Source organism: Sorex araneus, chromosome 4 (assembly GCF_027595985.1).
Source record: "Sorex araneus isolate mSorAra2 chromosome 4, mSorAra2.pri, whole genome shotgun sequence".
Taxonomy (NCBI): Eukaryota; Metazoa; Chordata; class Mammalia; order Eulipotyphla; family Soricidae; genus Sorex; species Sorex araneus.
Window position 1 is genome coordinate 147297169 of NC_073305.1, and position 15497 is coordinate 147312665.

Sequence of the window (15497 nt, forward strand, 5' to 3'; positions counted from 1 at the left end):
CTGCCATAGAAGCAGGCTGGTGGGGTAGGGGGTGGCTTGAAAGGGTGGGAGGGAAACTGCGGACACCGGTGCTGGAAAATTACATTGGTGGAGGGATGGATGTTGGAAAATTGTGTGACTGAAACACAATCATGAACGATTTTGTAATGCTCTATTTCAGTGGTTCACCTCTCCAGAGTGGAGAGGAAGTCCCAGTACATCCCAGCTTTAAATATGAAAGTATGAAAGTACACATCTTAAGAACAGAGATAAGGGCAACACACATGCTTTGGTACCACACGCTCTCAGCAACAATACACAGACACATACGACATATGGACTCGGGCAGCATATGCGCCTGCATTGAAAAATTCTTAAACACAAGGAAATATATAAATTAAAATTTGCTCTAAATATAGATTTAAACATCCTGATACCAAAATCTAAATGCTTTCTCACACATATTTTTTTAAATTATAATTTAAATACAAGTGAACTTTACTGGCACTTGAATAGTTTATCTTTTTAAAATAAAATCAAGGTAACATTGTTTTATAATACTACATATGTTTAAATAGTAAAGGTCCACACATCTTCAAATGTGTGTTAGTACCATACCAACCACCAAAGTACAATTACCTCCACCAAGGCCCTTGAACTGATCCCCTCCTTTTTTCCTGCTCTTCTTATCCCCCTCTGGTAATCTCAAGGATGCTGTCAGAAGTCAAGGCTTATTTTGGTTTTTGAACAGTTTACTGCTACTGAACTCACTAGTTCAATAGTGTCTAGTGTCTGACAATTCCCCCACATTTTCTGGAACCACTACAACAGGCCCAAGTTTTATAAACTGCTATGTAATGAAAGAGTCTCTTGCCCCCGCGCCTGGCTCTCTTCACCGGGGCCCCTTGGAGGGGATGGGTTGGGTCTCCTTCCCTGCCCCAAGCAGAGCCCCGGCAGCCAAAGACCTCTGGAACCCAGCCACAGCCATACTCAAGGCCACTCTCCATATGCTCAGATGAGCCTCACGCATGAAGGAACCGGCAGAGGAACCCAAGTGAGAGGAACCTGGGGCTGAGATCTCCTGGGGCTCTTCCACCCAGATCCCCCATTTGCGGCCATGCGACATCTTACAGCCTAGTTCTCCATCTTGGAGAACCTGGCAAGCTACCGAGAGTTTCCTGTCCGCATGGGAGAGCCTCGCAAGCTCCCCGTGGTGTTATCATATGCCAAATACAGTAATAATGATGGGTCTCACTCTCCTGACCCTGAAAGAGCTTTCAATACAGCACCATTGGGAAGGACAAGTAAAAAGAGGCTGGTAAAATCTCAGGGCTAGGACAAATGGAGATGTTACTGGGCCTGCTCAAGTAAGTCGACAATCAACAGGATGACAGTAATACAGTGATGTAATTAAAAAAAAAAAAAGGAAAAAGCAAGTACAATTAAAAAATAATAATATTAAGACATGTCTATAAATTCTATAAAATTTCTTCTTGGTGCAGGATAGGGAGCCCATATAGGGGTTGGTGCCTAAAAGCAATCCTTGCTACCTTTTGTTCCCCCAAGCATCTCTCAGTGTGGCCCTAAAGGACCCCAGGCACCACCTGGGTGGCTCCAGGGGTCACAATCATCACAGGACCTGCACAGAGGTGCTGACCAAGTGTTACCCGGAGTGGCTAAACACCACTAAACACCACCTGGGAAGTAAAAATGAAAAATTCTTCCTAGGTATACGATACCTTTTTGGAAACTGTTTTACATCAAATTATTACATCATCATTTCTTAATTACTCAGCAAATGTAAAACAAACTACTCAGTTGTACTTACATGTTTTGAGATTCCTGACTCACTGAAGACACAGAATCTGAACCTTCCACTGGAGTAGGAATTCTTTCTGATAGTAAACTTGTCTAAAAGAAGAGTAGTTTACAATCCTTTTGCATTAGTTACCAAATCTCATTGTACTTTAATGCAATTAACACCAGATTACTTCAAAATTTATATTTTAATCCTCAAAACTATGTGGAATGCCTCATAAATAAGACATATAGGGGCAAGAGAGATAGTACAGAGGGTAGAGCCCTTGCTCTGCATACGGCAGACCCTGGTTTGAGCCCGCAACCACATACAGTCCCAGGAGTCTCACCAGGAGTGATCCCTGAGCGCAGCACCAGGAGTAAAACCTGAGTATTACCGTGGGTCTGGCTCAAAAATCAAATAAGAAAATATGGCATATAAATGAGAAAACAATAGTACACTGATATATACTATTTTCAAATATATCTACATTAGATTAAACATCTCCTGTGTCCATTACCAAAACCCAACTGTTTAAAAATTGCTTAGAAATTATTTACAAAGGGGAATGTCAAATTACACAAAAGTAGTCTCTCCTATCAAAACAAAACATACTGTAGTGCTCAATTTAGTTCTCAAAAAAAAAGCATTATGTTTCCTAAACATAATGGTATGGTGATACGAAGAAGTCACATTTGCCCCATTAAAATACTTTAACTGTAGTGATACCTATAAAAGTGATTATATTCGAAATAAGAATTTACAGGGAATAAAAAAATGAAAATGCTTACCTTTTTCCATGCTCTTGCTATAGACTCATGCAAGGCATAAGGAATTAACACCTGCAAGCCTTCACATGTACTGTATATTTGGCGACACACAGAAATAAAGGCTCCTTTAACCATAGGTAACATTTCAGAACCAGAAAAAATAGAAATATCTTCATCAAGAAGTTTCTTCGAGAACTGGGCAATTATATGGACACCTGTAGGACTAAAAGATAATTCTAAAAGTGATTCCATAGTTATAAATCACGAATGTACTATCACAAGGGCTAGGTCATAAAAAAATTCTTTATTCATGCCCGTTAAACCCCATTCTGCTATTGTTTGTTGTTTCTGTGTGTTTTTCAGGATAATTTATTCAGTAGCACTGTAGCACTCGATTTGCTCGAGGGGGCACCTGTAACGTCTCCATTGTGCAAGTTGTTGTTACTGTTTTTGGCGTGTCGAATACACCACAGGGAGCTTGCCAGGTTCTGCCCTGCTTGCGGGATACTCTTGGTAGCTTGCCGGGCTCTCTGAGAGGGACGAAGGAATCAAACCCTGGTCAGCCACATGCAAGGCAAACGCCCTGACTGCTGTGATAGCGCTCCAGCAAAATCTAATAAATATGGTATCAAGGTGACCTGTGTGGATTGTATTGATAGACACTGGTAGGATTTTACAAGTCTGTCAGTTAATAAGCCCAGTATTCATGTCATCATTTGGATTTACTTCTAGACTATATTGCTGAAACAGATTACTTTTCAACAGAGCTCAGGTTGGACAAGCCATCAATACTGCAGGATCAGTATAAACAGGCAAAGAAGGCAGAATCTTCTGACCCCGAGCCAGGCTGTCTTCACTGGGGCACCTAGGAGGGGGATGGGTTGACTTTCGGTCCCGACCCCAAGGAGAACCCCGGCAGACAAAAATCTCCAGAACCCAACCACTACCATGCCCAAGGCCACTCTCCACACACTCGGATGAGCCTCACCCATGAAGGAACTGGCAGAAGAACCCAGGTCTGTGGGGCCCGTAGCTGAGATCTCCAAGCCTGCTCGGATCGGGCCTGGGCCAACCCACCCAGATCACCAGTTTTCTAGTAGCTTGGCAGTCATACCCACAAAATGACCCCGGCACCATGTAATCTCATCAACATCCAAGATCCAGAGACTATAAAATAAAGCTCCCAGAAGAGAGTGACACGGTTTTTCCTGGAGTGCGAGGCCGCATTCAAGGCCATGTGACGTCTTACACTCTAGCCCACTGATGTATGTACCTAAAGTAGCACACATTTGTTTGGTTTTAACATACTTGCTTGTATTCTCTTATATACAGGCTTAAATGTCTTCAGAATGAAATACAACAACCTTTACACACTTACTCCTATTGTGGTGGGAAGATGCTCACTGTTGGGTTGAGTGTTTGAATATTATCTGTAATGAACTAGTGTGAACTACTTTATAAAAATAAAAATGTATAAAAATCGCAAAAAAAACCCCAGGCAAATAGACACTTCCTTTTTATTGAGATAAATGTCTCAACTTCAGCAGAATTAAGAACATAGGACAGAGCTAGGAAGATAGGACAGGGGATTAGGTACTTGGCTTGCACTCAACCAACCAGGATTTGATCCCTAGCACTGCACGTGGTCTCCAGTGCACTGTCAAGGACAGAGCCAGGAGTCTGACTTCAGTATAAAGTCAGGAGTAACACATGAGTGGTGGTCCAAATGTGTGTCCAAATCCCTCCGCTCCAATAGGTGAGCCAAAAAATGCTCTGGGTCACATACAGAATGGCATTGTTTCTGTGATTTGATGCTTTCTGAATGAATGGGTTCAAGTCTGATGTAACTGTTAAAAAGACTGCTTAATAACTAGACTTTATATAAGGAAACTACAAAATGTCACTAACTTTAATGATTAATAGCTTAAATAAAAATATATTACTAGTTGCTATTCAAAATCAAAAACCTGTTCTTAATCTCCAAGAAGATAGTATGTACATATTACCATGTTTCCTTGTTTCGCCCTTTTCATCTAACTTTTCTCTGACATTTATCACTGCTCCCCTCCGTGTGTAAGAGCCTTAATAATAGGGGTAGTCTGAGTAGGACCATACGAGGAAGAATATGCAGAGGGAAACATTAAACAGATTAATATATTTAAAACACAGAAACTGGGGGTGGAGTGTTGCAGAGACACAGGCTAGCCATACAGTTCCTTATTCTACAGTGAAAATATTACGTTGAATTCAAAATCCCTACCACATTTTTACAGAAGTGGTTCCATTACCAAGACTTGGTTCCTTGAAGATTAGGACAGTTTAATAGTGATTGATTAGTAATAAAATTAATAATAATAATAGAAAATGAGGAAAAATATTTCTAAAAAAAACATTTCTAAATATTTTAAAGTAATTCATTAATACTCACTATAATTCTATAAAGTAGTTCTATTATTCTTCAATTGTTTGCAAAAAATATATTTAAGGATTACAAGCAAGCAATGTAAACTGTATCACACAGTTAGCAGAATCACATTTAACTTATTTTTCCTGGGATTTTAAAACAAAGAAACAATAAGTAGAACAGTAGCAGACATGACTGGGCATTGAATCTCCATATACCTCTCATCAATCTTCAAAATTTATGAAGAGTTTGCCAATATTCTTTTATCTGTTTCCCAATGAACCTACTACAATCCCATGACCAGTGATCATATTATTATATCCACAGTACATCTCTAGAATATCTCTATTTTCTTATGGTAACTAAGGGAATCCCATATTAACTTACTTATTTATTCCTATGTTTATCTTTTTTAGTTAGTTATTACAGAAGCCACACTATGCTTGGAGATCTCAAGGGCTATTTCATGGAGGTGCTCAAACTTGGTCTCACTCACACATGCAAGGCATCTGTTCCACCACCTGAAACACATCACTGGTCCCTAAAAGATTTCTATTTTACTGTTATGTTTTAGAATTACACCTGGGAATGCTCAGGGGTTACTCCTGGCTCAATGCTCAGTGGATGGCTCTTGGCAATACTTAGAGAAAATGCAGTGCAAGGGATTCAACCCAGACTTCCTACATGGAAAGTATGCACTCTGGTCTACTGAACTGACTCACCAGTCCTGATTTCAGTTTGAAATGTCAAAACACCACCTAAAAATTATTTCAACTTAATTAGACTTTGTTCACATAAAAATTCATATCCTTTCAAGAGAATCTCTTGATTAGCTTTAAGTCTGTTCAAATAATATTGTTTTGGTTTGGTTTGGTGCCACACCCAGCAATGCTCAGGAGTCACTCCTGGTGGTGGCTCCTCAGGTGGACTATTTGGGATGCTGGGAATCAAACCTAGGCTGGCTGCATGCAAGGCAAGCACTCCACCTTCTGTAGTATCTAAGCTTCAGAATTTATAATACTAGTTGTAGTGAGTTTTATACATATAATGTTCCAACAACATCCTCACCGCTATGGTATCAGCATCTCTCCACTGATACATGCTTCCCTTTGGCCCTCATACCCCATCCTCTTGTCATCTCCAGTCTGTGGGCTAGCCCTCAGGGTCCATTACCACTGACCATTTGTTACTCCTTTACTATTACTTTATATTTCACATATGAGACTTTTCATTCTGTATTTTCCCTTTCCTTCTAACCAAATTCATTCAGCATGATATGCTCTAGTTCTATTGATGTATCAGTGAACTGCGCGTTTCATCTTTTATTTTAACTGAGTATTATTCCATTATGTACCTATAGAGAAGGCAGCATGTGCAATAAAGAAATACAGCTTCTTTACTCCCTCTTCTGTTCTTAGGTACTTAGGTTCTTTCCAAATCTTGGCTACTGTGAATAGCACTGCAACAATTACGGGAGAGCAAATACCTTCAAAAATATCTTATGGTTCTTGGGTAGATGTTAAGAAGTAGAATCACTGGGTCATAATGAATGCTGAGTTCTTAACATTTGTAGAAGTCCCCATACTATTTCCAGTAGAGTCTGAACCAGATGACATTCCCCACAGTGGATGAGGGTCCCTTCCGCACACCCCATCCCCAGTAGTACTGACAGTTTCAACTCTTTTTGATATGTGCCACTCTCACTGGGGTGAGAGGATATTTATTTCAGACCCCTTTTTACTTTGTCCATTGATTTTTGACATTGATTTTTTGAAAAACAATTAGTTTTCTAGCCCACTCTTAACTGGATGACAGCTTCACCATGGTGTCATTTAATGTGTCCTGGTTTCCTGTAAAGCGATAATTAGATCTAGGGACTTCAATCTAGCAGCCAAATTTCTTTCATTTCTTTTATTTCCTTGGCAAAATAAGTTCTTAAGTGGGTGCTACTGTATATTTCCCATTGTATATCCCGAAGTTACATATCCAAGTGTCCCAACTTTTAGGGATACTGAAAAATCAACTGGTCATGAAGAAATAAGGCCTCTCAATATAGCTTCACCTAGTGGTATTAATTTCAATTTACGATCCTTCACAAATCTATTATTTTGTGGGGGCAGGGTCTTTCTAGTACTTTTTGTATTTATTCACAAAATTTTTCTATAAAGAACTATACTTCTGTAACTAAATGATTACAAAAAAAGCAATCAAGTGTAATTTATATAGGAAACTTTGAAGCAGGCTAAAAGTATTTAAACTTAGTGTAAATTTGTAAACTCGGTATGTTCTGGCAATCTCGATGGGTAGTTGGCAAGGGTTTCCTTTGGGGATGGGGGTCTTCATTTTAAAATGTTATACTTTATATACTCTATGTACTTTAGTCCAGTCAATTATTTCCTTGATGCTAAAACTGCTCATCATGAACCAGTAAATAGGAAATCCTTTCTGCTTACCATTGAGGCACTTTTAGCACTATCCCACAGATATCCTTTGTTTTTAGACTGGTAAGATATCCCAGGATTGTACTGCACATTACTGGCCCAATTCAAAATATGTCTTCAAGAATTCCTTACTTTCATAGGACAAATATATTTACAGATGACAATTTGGAGAACTCATTGTGAAAGGATCAACATTACTTTTAAGTCTTTTCAATGGTAGCACTATAAAAGTATATTTCTGAAGAAGTAAGCTCATTATGAATTCAAAATTCATGTTTAACTACTTTACATATATACTTTTTTGAAAACTCCTATGGTAAAAAATCCTAGATTATTTATGACACAATTATTTGCTTTATCTTAGAAGAGCTGCATAATCATTTCAAGATATCCTAAGAAGCACTTCTCCTGGAACATCCTGCCTTCCAGAGAGGTGTACAAAATGTCTTTCATTTTATGTGACTCTGTTTTCTCTCCCGTATTTCCTGAACAAAGCTCTTTAGTACAGAAATAAATACAAATAATATATATTTATATGTATACATATATGTGGAATAAGGTTAAAAATTAATGTTTACATCTTTCCAACCTTAGAACACATTCTATTAGTCATATTCAAAATAAGTCATTTGAGGAATTCTTTTCTTTGCATAGGTATATCACCAATTTGACATTTACATTCAGTCATTTGCATTTGCCTGAACTGTGACTTTTTACTTTTTAATTTAATTTTGTTTTATGTTTAATATGAAAATAGTTTAGTATAATAGGGCTTCATGCAAACCTAGGCATAGGTTATAATCCCATATATCTCTCATACTGATCTCTCTTAACATTTTCCATTTCTCAAAAATCACTTTCATTAATTTTCTATTTATCCTTCACCATTTCATTTTGAAAAATAAGATTTCTTTGTATCCTCTTCTACTATAATATAGAAGATAGCATTCTACAAATATGCTGTTTGTCTGTTTGACTTTCACTTAACAATAAATCCTAAAAATAACTATACAGCAGTGCATTAAAAATTTCTCCATTCCCAACAGGAACAAAGAGCATGGTCTCCAGTAGGAATCTGGCCACTGGTAGTGGATTGGGAAGTGAGGAACCAGGAGGAAAGGGGAACAGGACAGGAAAGAGAACACAGTGACAATAATGGATGGATGTGGTCCCTCAGGAGGAGAGGGTGCTGTATGGTGGTAACGTTTTTTGCATGAAACCCTATCAGCAGTGGTACTATAAACCACTGTGCCTGATTTTTTTTAAGTGTCTCTCATAAGGGCAGGCAAGAGGGTGAGAGGGAAACTGGGGGCATTGGTGGAGGGATGTGGGTTCTGCTGAAGCAACTGGTGTTGGCACATTGTATGCCTGAAATTCAATCATGAGAAACTCTGTAATTCGCAGCGACTGAATTTTAAAATTATATTTTAAAAAAATTACTCATTTACCCTAACCCTGCTTTTTTTTACAGCTGCTAAATGATCCACTGTATGAATATTATTTAATCAATGAGCCTCCTGTTATGAGACACTTGAGATGACTCATACTTTGCTAATATAAGACCAAGAACTGCAATGAGTATTCAAAAAGAAATGCCAACATTTATGTTATGTGTAACTTCCATATGTCTATAACTTCTGTTTTAAAAAATAAACCTAGGCCACCCAGGAGATAGCTCAAAATGTAAGAGTACATGTTCTGCATGAAGAGTCCTGATTTTGGCCTCTAGCACCACACTGTGACCCAATTACCACTAGCCTAACCCCCTCTCCAAAATACACACTACTACTACTACTACTACTACTACTAGTAGTAATAATAATAATAATAATAATAAGTGAATATTTTTTTTAATTAAATTAGATGCAGATCACATGTCCTTCACTCCCGGAAAAGAGCATAACATGACACTCATCATAACCATGCTGCCAGACCCCAGCCAGGCTGTTTCACTTGGGGCACCCTGGAGGGGGGGTGGGTGAGACCCCTCCCTGCCCCAAGCGATCCAGCCCCAACAGCCAAAAACTTCCAGAACTTAAATGCCACCAAGCTCATGGCCGCTCTCCACACACTCGGGCAAAGCCTTACCCATGAGTGAACCCCCGGAAAATCCAAGTATGCAGGACTTTGTGACTGAGAACTCTGGGTTCAACGGGACCTGGAATGGAGATCCTCAGCCTGTATTCCCATCTCCAGCAGCTTAGCAGTCACGCCCATAAGCCACCTCTGGCTGATGAATCCCTGGACACTTCATAGAACACACCCTACCCATACTCCAAGAGTACTGCACCACATTTGATGGAGCTCAAAGTAGGAGGAAAGCAATCTTAGACGGAAACATTTTTCTTTACAGACATCTATATATATAAAAGCACACAAGGTTCAACCTCTAACAACATATTAGCAATCTCTAATAGAAGGGCTTAATTACCCCTGGGTGAAATACAACAATCTTCACCCTCTTCGCTCTAAGGATACTTTTCTGGTAGCATTTTCAGCAGTTTTTCATAACAAATAATACAATGTATATTATTTCAGTTCTGCTTTAGGGCAGGGACTGGAGTTTGGGATGAACACATCTAAAATGTAGTGTGAAAGTGGAATGTGTGATTGGTGTTTGAATATTAAATGTAGTGAAATATTGTGAACTACTTTATAAAATAAAAAAATTATTCAAAAGGGACTTAAAGTGTAAATTAAACCAATAATAATAAAGATCATGAGGAGCTAACTGATAGCATATAATGATATAATGTTTAATATTAGCTAGAGAGAGATTGTAGGGGCTAAATGCACTTGCCTTGTGTTGCATGCAGTGGACTCCAGTTCAAATCTCCATTACTACATATATTCCCCTCAGCACTACCAGGACTTTTGATCACAGAGCCAAGAATAGCCCCTGAGAACTGTGAGGTATGGCCCAATACTCTGCCCAAATGAAAATTAAGAAGTAGAGAAGCAGACAACAGAATTCATGACAAATATTACAGTTTTTCTGATTTTTTTAAAAGTTAGAGAAGGGTAAATAAAAACACTTTATTTATAAAACATAAGAAAGACTGAATATACACAGTCCCATCTGCATCCTCTTAAATCACTAAAATGCCGAGAAGACAGGAGTTTTCATAATGCTTTTATAACTTCCAAGGACAAAAAGAACAGACATGACAAAATTTTGTAAAGAAAGAAAGATAACAAAACTCTCTCAGAGAGAGCAAAATTTTGAAACTTCAAAAGTAAAAAAAAAACAGCAAAAAATGAGTATTTTAGAAACCATAAAAACTGAATCATCTGTCACAGTGTGAAAAACATAATCACAGTTCAGAAAACAGACCTATGTAGTTCCTTCCAAAGAATCTCAAATTGGTGGCACAAAATATCACTGGAATTGGAGCTGAAAGTGAGACTAAAATATGACATGCAAAAAGTTACTTTAATAAAGAGGATGACCGCTAATTTCCATGCAGTTTTTTTAACATATCTCTTGGGAGGGGACAGAGATCAAAACATAATAGAATACACTAAAAATTCCAAGTATATAAGTGAAAATGAAGCTACATCACCCTTCCCATTCAGTCTGTTTTCTTCTAAGGCGTATACTCCTTTTATGCAGTTAACTGTAAGACTGATCAGGGGCTAGAGCAGACAGGGCACTTGCCTTCCAAGACGCAGACCTGGGTTTGGTCTCTTGCACCCCTTATGTTCCTCTGAGCCCCACAAGCAATAATTCATCAGTGAAGAGCCAAGAGTAACCCCTGAGCACTGCTGGGTGTGGGCCAAACCCTCCTATCTGCCCAGAAAAGGATCTGAACAGAACAAAGACCAAGTTACTAAATTAAGGGATCCCTCAACAATCTTATGACACAGTCCAAATTGTACATGAAAAAGTCCACATTTCTATATAGTTTTCAGGTCGCTTTTCACTGAATTTTTAAATGCACTGTAGCACTGTTGTCCCATTGTTCATTGATTTGCTACAGCGGGCACCAGTAACGTCTCCATTATGAGACTTATTGTTACTGCTTTTGGTATATTGAATACACCACAGGTAGCTTGCCAGGCTCTGCCATGCAGGCTGGATACTCTTGGTAGCTTGCTGGGCTCTCCAAGAGGGAGGAGCAATCAAACCCGGGTCAGCCTCGTGCAAGCCCAATCCCCTAACCATTGTGCCATCGCTCAAGTCCAAATTTTTAAATATGAAGAGAAAATCAGTTTAAAACTTAAAAATCAAACCAAATAAAAAATTTATTTGCCCATTTCTCCGCGCCCGCACCCCCAGAATGACTGACGAAGAGGATGGAGCTGCTTGGGACACCGGCAGCCCACCAGCAACCTGCACTTCTGGGCACAGCACAGCATCTACCCCACTTCTGAGCACAAAATGGAGAGACGCACCCAAGTGCGCGGCGCGGCTGGCGGGGGATCCAGGGCGGGGAAGTACCGGTCTCCGCCCACATCGGACACTTAAAGAGAGTGCAGCCACGTGGGCTTTCCCATTTCTCCGCGCCCGCACTCCCAGAATGACTGACGAAGAGGATGGAGCTGCTTGGGACACCGGCAGCCCACCAGCAACCTGCAGTATGTGACTTGAGAGTTTCCGCCAGGTCCCCCGTGCGGAAATCTCTCTCTCTCTCCTTCAACTTTTTCCCTGGACTTTAGACAGAAACCCAGAACCGCGCGGCCGCATCAGCGGCCGTGCGACCTAATGTCATCTTAGTATCAGCAGTATGTAATGGTCCCTTCTTAATGGGTCGGACTTTTGTGGGTGATCCTAACAAGAATAGTAAGTATTTTGTTGAATTATTGAAGGCAATCAAAATGGTAGCCATCTCTCTAGACTGAACTAAGCTATATCCCCACGCCGGCTGAGAAGAAATATCCTTCTTTCTCGGGAAGAAACGAGGCGTGGTGTCAAACATAGTGTGATGTCCATTAAGCAAACAGACCTGGTGGCGTGGGAATGGGAAATAAGGGGAAAAATTAGGTACATGGACCAGCGGGACGCTGGTGGTATCTCGAGCCGGAGCCGATATCAGCGCAAGAGCTTTGGTTCCAGAAACTGCTTCCAGACACTCTACTAGACTATCAACTAAGCCAGAGCCCCACGCCGGCTGATGACGGGAAATAACCATCCTCTTCGGTTTTTTTCCCTTTGTCAGACAGCGTGGCGATTACTAAACAGGCGTGTACTCGGTGGCGCGGGGCAAGGGGGAAAAAGAAAAGTTATGTAACAAACAGCAGGACTTAATATCTCTATATGCTTAGTAATGGAGAATTATCAAATGCCTCATTGGCAATAGGACTGTCTTTTTCTTTTTGGGGGGAAACCTCAGCAACGGTAGTGAGTTGTGTGTTGAAACATGGAATGTAATCGAGATAAGCGCAAATGAAGTGAAACTTATCACGTACAAGGGTGGGGACTATGGAGGTGGGAGGGGGCGGCAGATATACTGGGGGGGTTGGGGATGGAAGATGGGCACTGGTGAAGGGAGGGGTGTTTGAATATTGTATAACTGACATAATCCTGAGAACTTTGTAACCCTCCACTTGGTGATTCAATTAAAAAAAAAAAATTTATTTGGAAGTGAAGGAAAAAAATTAAGTTAAACCTTCATTACCTTCACAGAGGCAACTTGTAAAACAGGAGAAGACTGCAAGAATATTAATTTCTTGATTTAAGAAATAAAAACCGGGGCTGGAGCGATAGCACAGTAGGTAGGGTGTTTGCCTTGCACGTGGCTAACCTGGGTTCGATTCCCAGCATCCCATATGGTCCCCCAGCACCAACAGGAATAATTCCTGAGTGTAGAATCAGGAGTAACCCCTGTGCATCGCTGGGTGTGACCCAAAAAGCAAAACAAACAAACAAAAAAAAAAAAACAAGAAATAAAAACCTCTTGTGGCCAGAGCAAACAAGTAGGGTGCTTGTCTTGAATACAACCAACCTGGGTTCAACTCCTAGCACCCCACATGGCCCTCTGAGTCCATCAGGAATGATTCCTGAGTGCAGAGGCAGAAAAAAGCTCTGAGAACCTCCAAGTGTGGCAAAAAAAAGAAGGAAGGAAGGAAGGAAGGAAGGAAGGAAGGAAGGAAGGAAGGAAGGAAGGAAGGAAGGAAGGAAGGAAGGAAGGAAGGAAGGAAGGGAGGGAGGGAGGGAGGGAGGGAGGGAGGGAGGGAGGGAGGGAGGAAAGGAAGGGAGGGAGGAAGGAAGGAAGGAAGGAAGGGAGGGAGGGAGGGAGGGAGGGAGGGAGGGAGGGAGGAGGGAGGGAAAAGGAAGGAAGGAAGGGAGGAAGGAAGGAAGGAAGGCAGGCAGGCTTCAATAAGTTTTTTAAGAATAGGAATTTCAGAAAAATTCTCAGACTAAAAAGGTCACATATAAACTTAACAAATAAAATTTCAAATAGTATTAGTTGGAGAGATACCTTAGGGGTAAGACATGTGCCATGCATGTGTCCAAACATGGTTCGACCCCTGCATCACATACAACCCCCTATGCATAACCAGGAGTCACACCTAAGTCTAGAAATAGGAATCATGGTCAGGTGGCAAAAAAAAAAAAAAGCAGAAAAACCAAACAGGAGTTCAACAGAGGAAAGAAAAAACACATACAAAGGAAGACTGCAATTATTTTCCTTAAATTAAAAACAATATGAATTTTCAGATTAAAATTACCCAGCACACAAGACTGAAGAGAGAGCACAGAATTCTGAGCACCTGCTTTGTGGCCAGAGGTCCAGGTTCAATCCCGAGAATTACACGGTCCTCCAGGCACTGCCAGGAACAATCCCCAAAGAGCCATGAGCAGCCCCTGTGTCCCACTGGATGTGGCTCCCAAAACAAACCAAACAAATAAAAAAAATACAATTGTCCAGAAAATAAAAGGTAGTACTTCATCTGGAAACAGGCAATTTCACAATAGCAATAAAGACTGAACAGCTTTATGTTAAAAGACTGAAAGAGTGGGGCTGGAGCGATAGCACAGCAGGTAGGGCATTTGCCTTGCACACGGCCGACCCGGGTTCTAATCCCAGCATCCCATATGGTCCCCTGAGCACCGCCAGGGGTGATTCCTGAGTGCAGAGCCAGGAGTGACCCCTGTGCATTGCCAGGTGTGACCCAAAAAAAGCAAAAAAAAAAAAAAAAAAAGACTGAAAGAGGAGAAATGGGAATAAAGCCACTTGCAATGATAAAGTTGGTTTCCAGGACAACAACTGGACAAGGCAACAAAAGCTGACAATTGGTCTACAGTACTGAGCTTATGGTGGCTGAGGGGACTTTGGGACAGTGGTGGAGGGGATGGACACGGTGGAGAGCATGCTGTCGAAACATTATATGCACGAAAATCCATCAATAACGGGATTGCAAATCATAATGCCTCAATAAAAATTGGGGGGAGGAATGGGGTTTATGCCCCAGAACAAGGCAGCAACCAGTTCTGAACAAAGCCAGGCATAAGGCTTAAAAACTAGTGCTTTTTAAATAAAATTAAACTGACAGAATTTGAATAGACTGAGAAGAATTAGAGCATGCAGATGATTTAGCTATGCAGCAAAAGTTAATTACACTGAAACTTATGCCAACAAAAGAAAGAAAATTAACAACTCTAGAGAAAAGTTATGAAATAAAATGAATCACATGGCTGGGCTTTGAAGATTGATTATGATGAGATGAATACAGTATGGCTCTGACCAAGGCAATTTATTGTTGAACTTTATTGCACTGATTGGGTGGGGGCAGGGAGATGTATGGGTTATTGTGTGTACTGTGGTCAGTGGGGTATAAAAAATACATCTTTGCAATAATGGATGATGTCCAAAATTAAAACTAAGAAGCATTATACCACATTATTTAATGATCACTGTATCACTGTCATCCTGTTGCTCATTGATTTGCTCGAGCGGGTGTCAGTAACATCTCATTCGTCCCAGTCACATTCAGGATCGGGAAATGAGGCCCATTGTTGTAACTGCTTTTGGCATATCGAATACGCCATGGGTAGCTGGCCAGGCTCTGCAGGAGATTCGGCATCACTCTCCTCTGGGAACTTTGTTTTATAGTCTCTGGGTCTTGGCCATGGATGAGATTACATGGCATGGGGCAGGGGA

General features: G+C 40.5%; 1 protein-coding gene across 1 annotated transcript in view; it reads right to left on the reverse strand.

Annotated features, from left to right (window-relative positions):
• Nucleotides 1–15497, reverse strand: part of TBC1D32 (TBC1 domain family member 32) — a 227184-nt gene that overhangs the window by 145960 nt on the left and 65727 nt on the right. Inside the window, exons 17-18 of the mRNA XM_055137151.1 lie at nucleotides 2569–2770; nucleotides 1808–1890 (exon numbers count right to left, since the gene is read on the reverse strand). Of these exons, the coding sequence (XP_054993126.1) occupies nucleotides 1808–1890; nucleotides 2569–2770 (285 nt within the window). The remainder of the gene's footprint in view (nucleotides 1–1807; nucleotides 1891–2568; nucleotides 2771–15497) is intronic.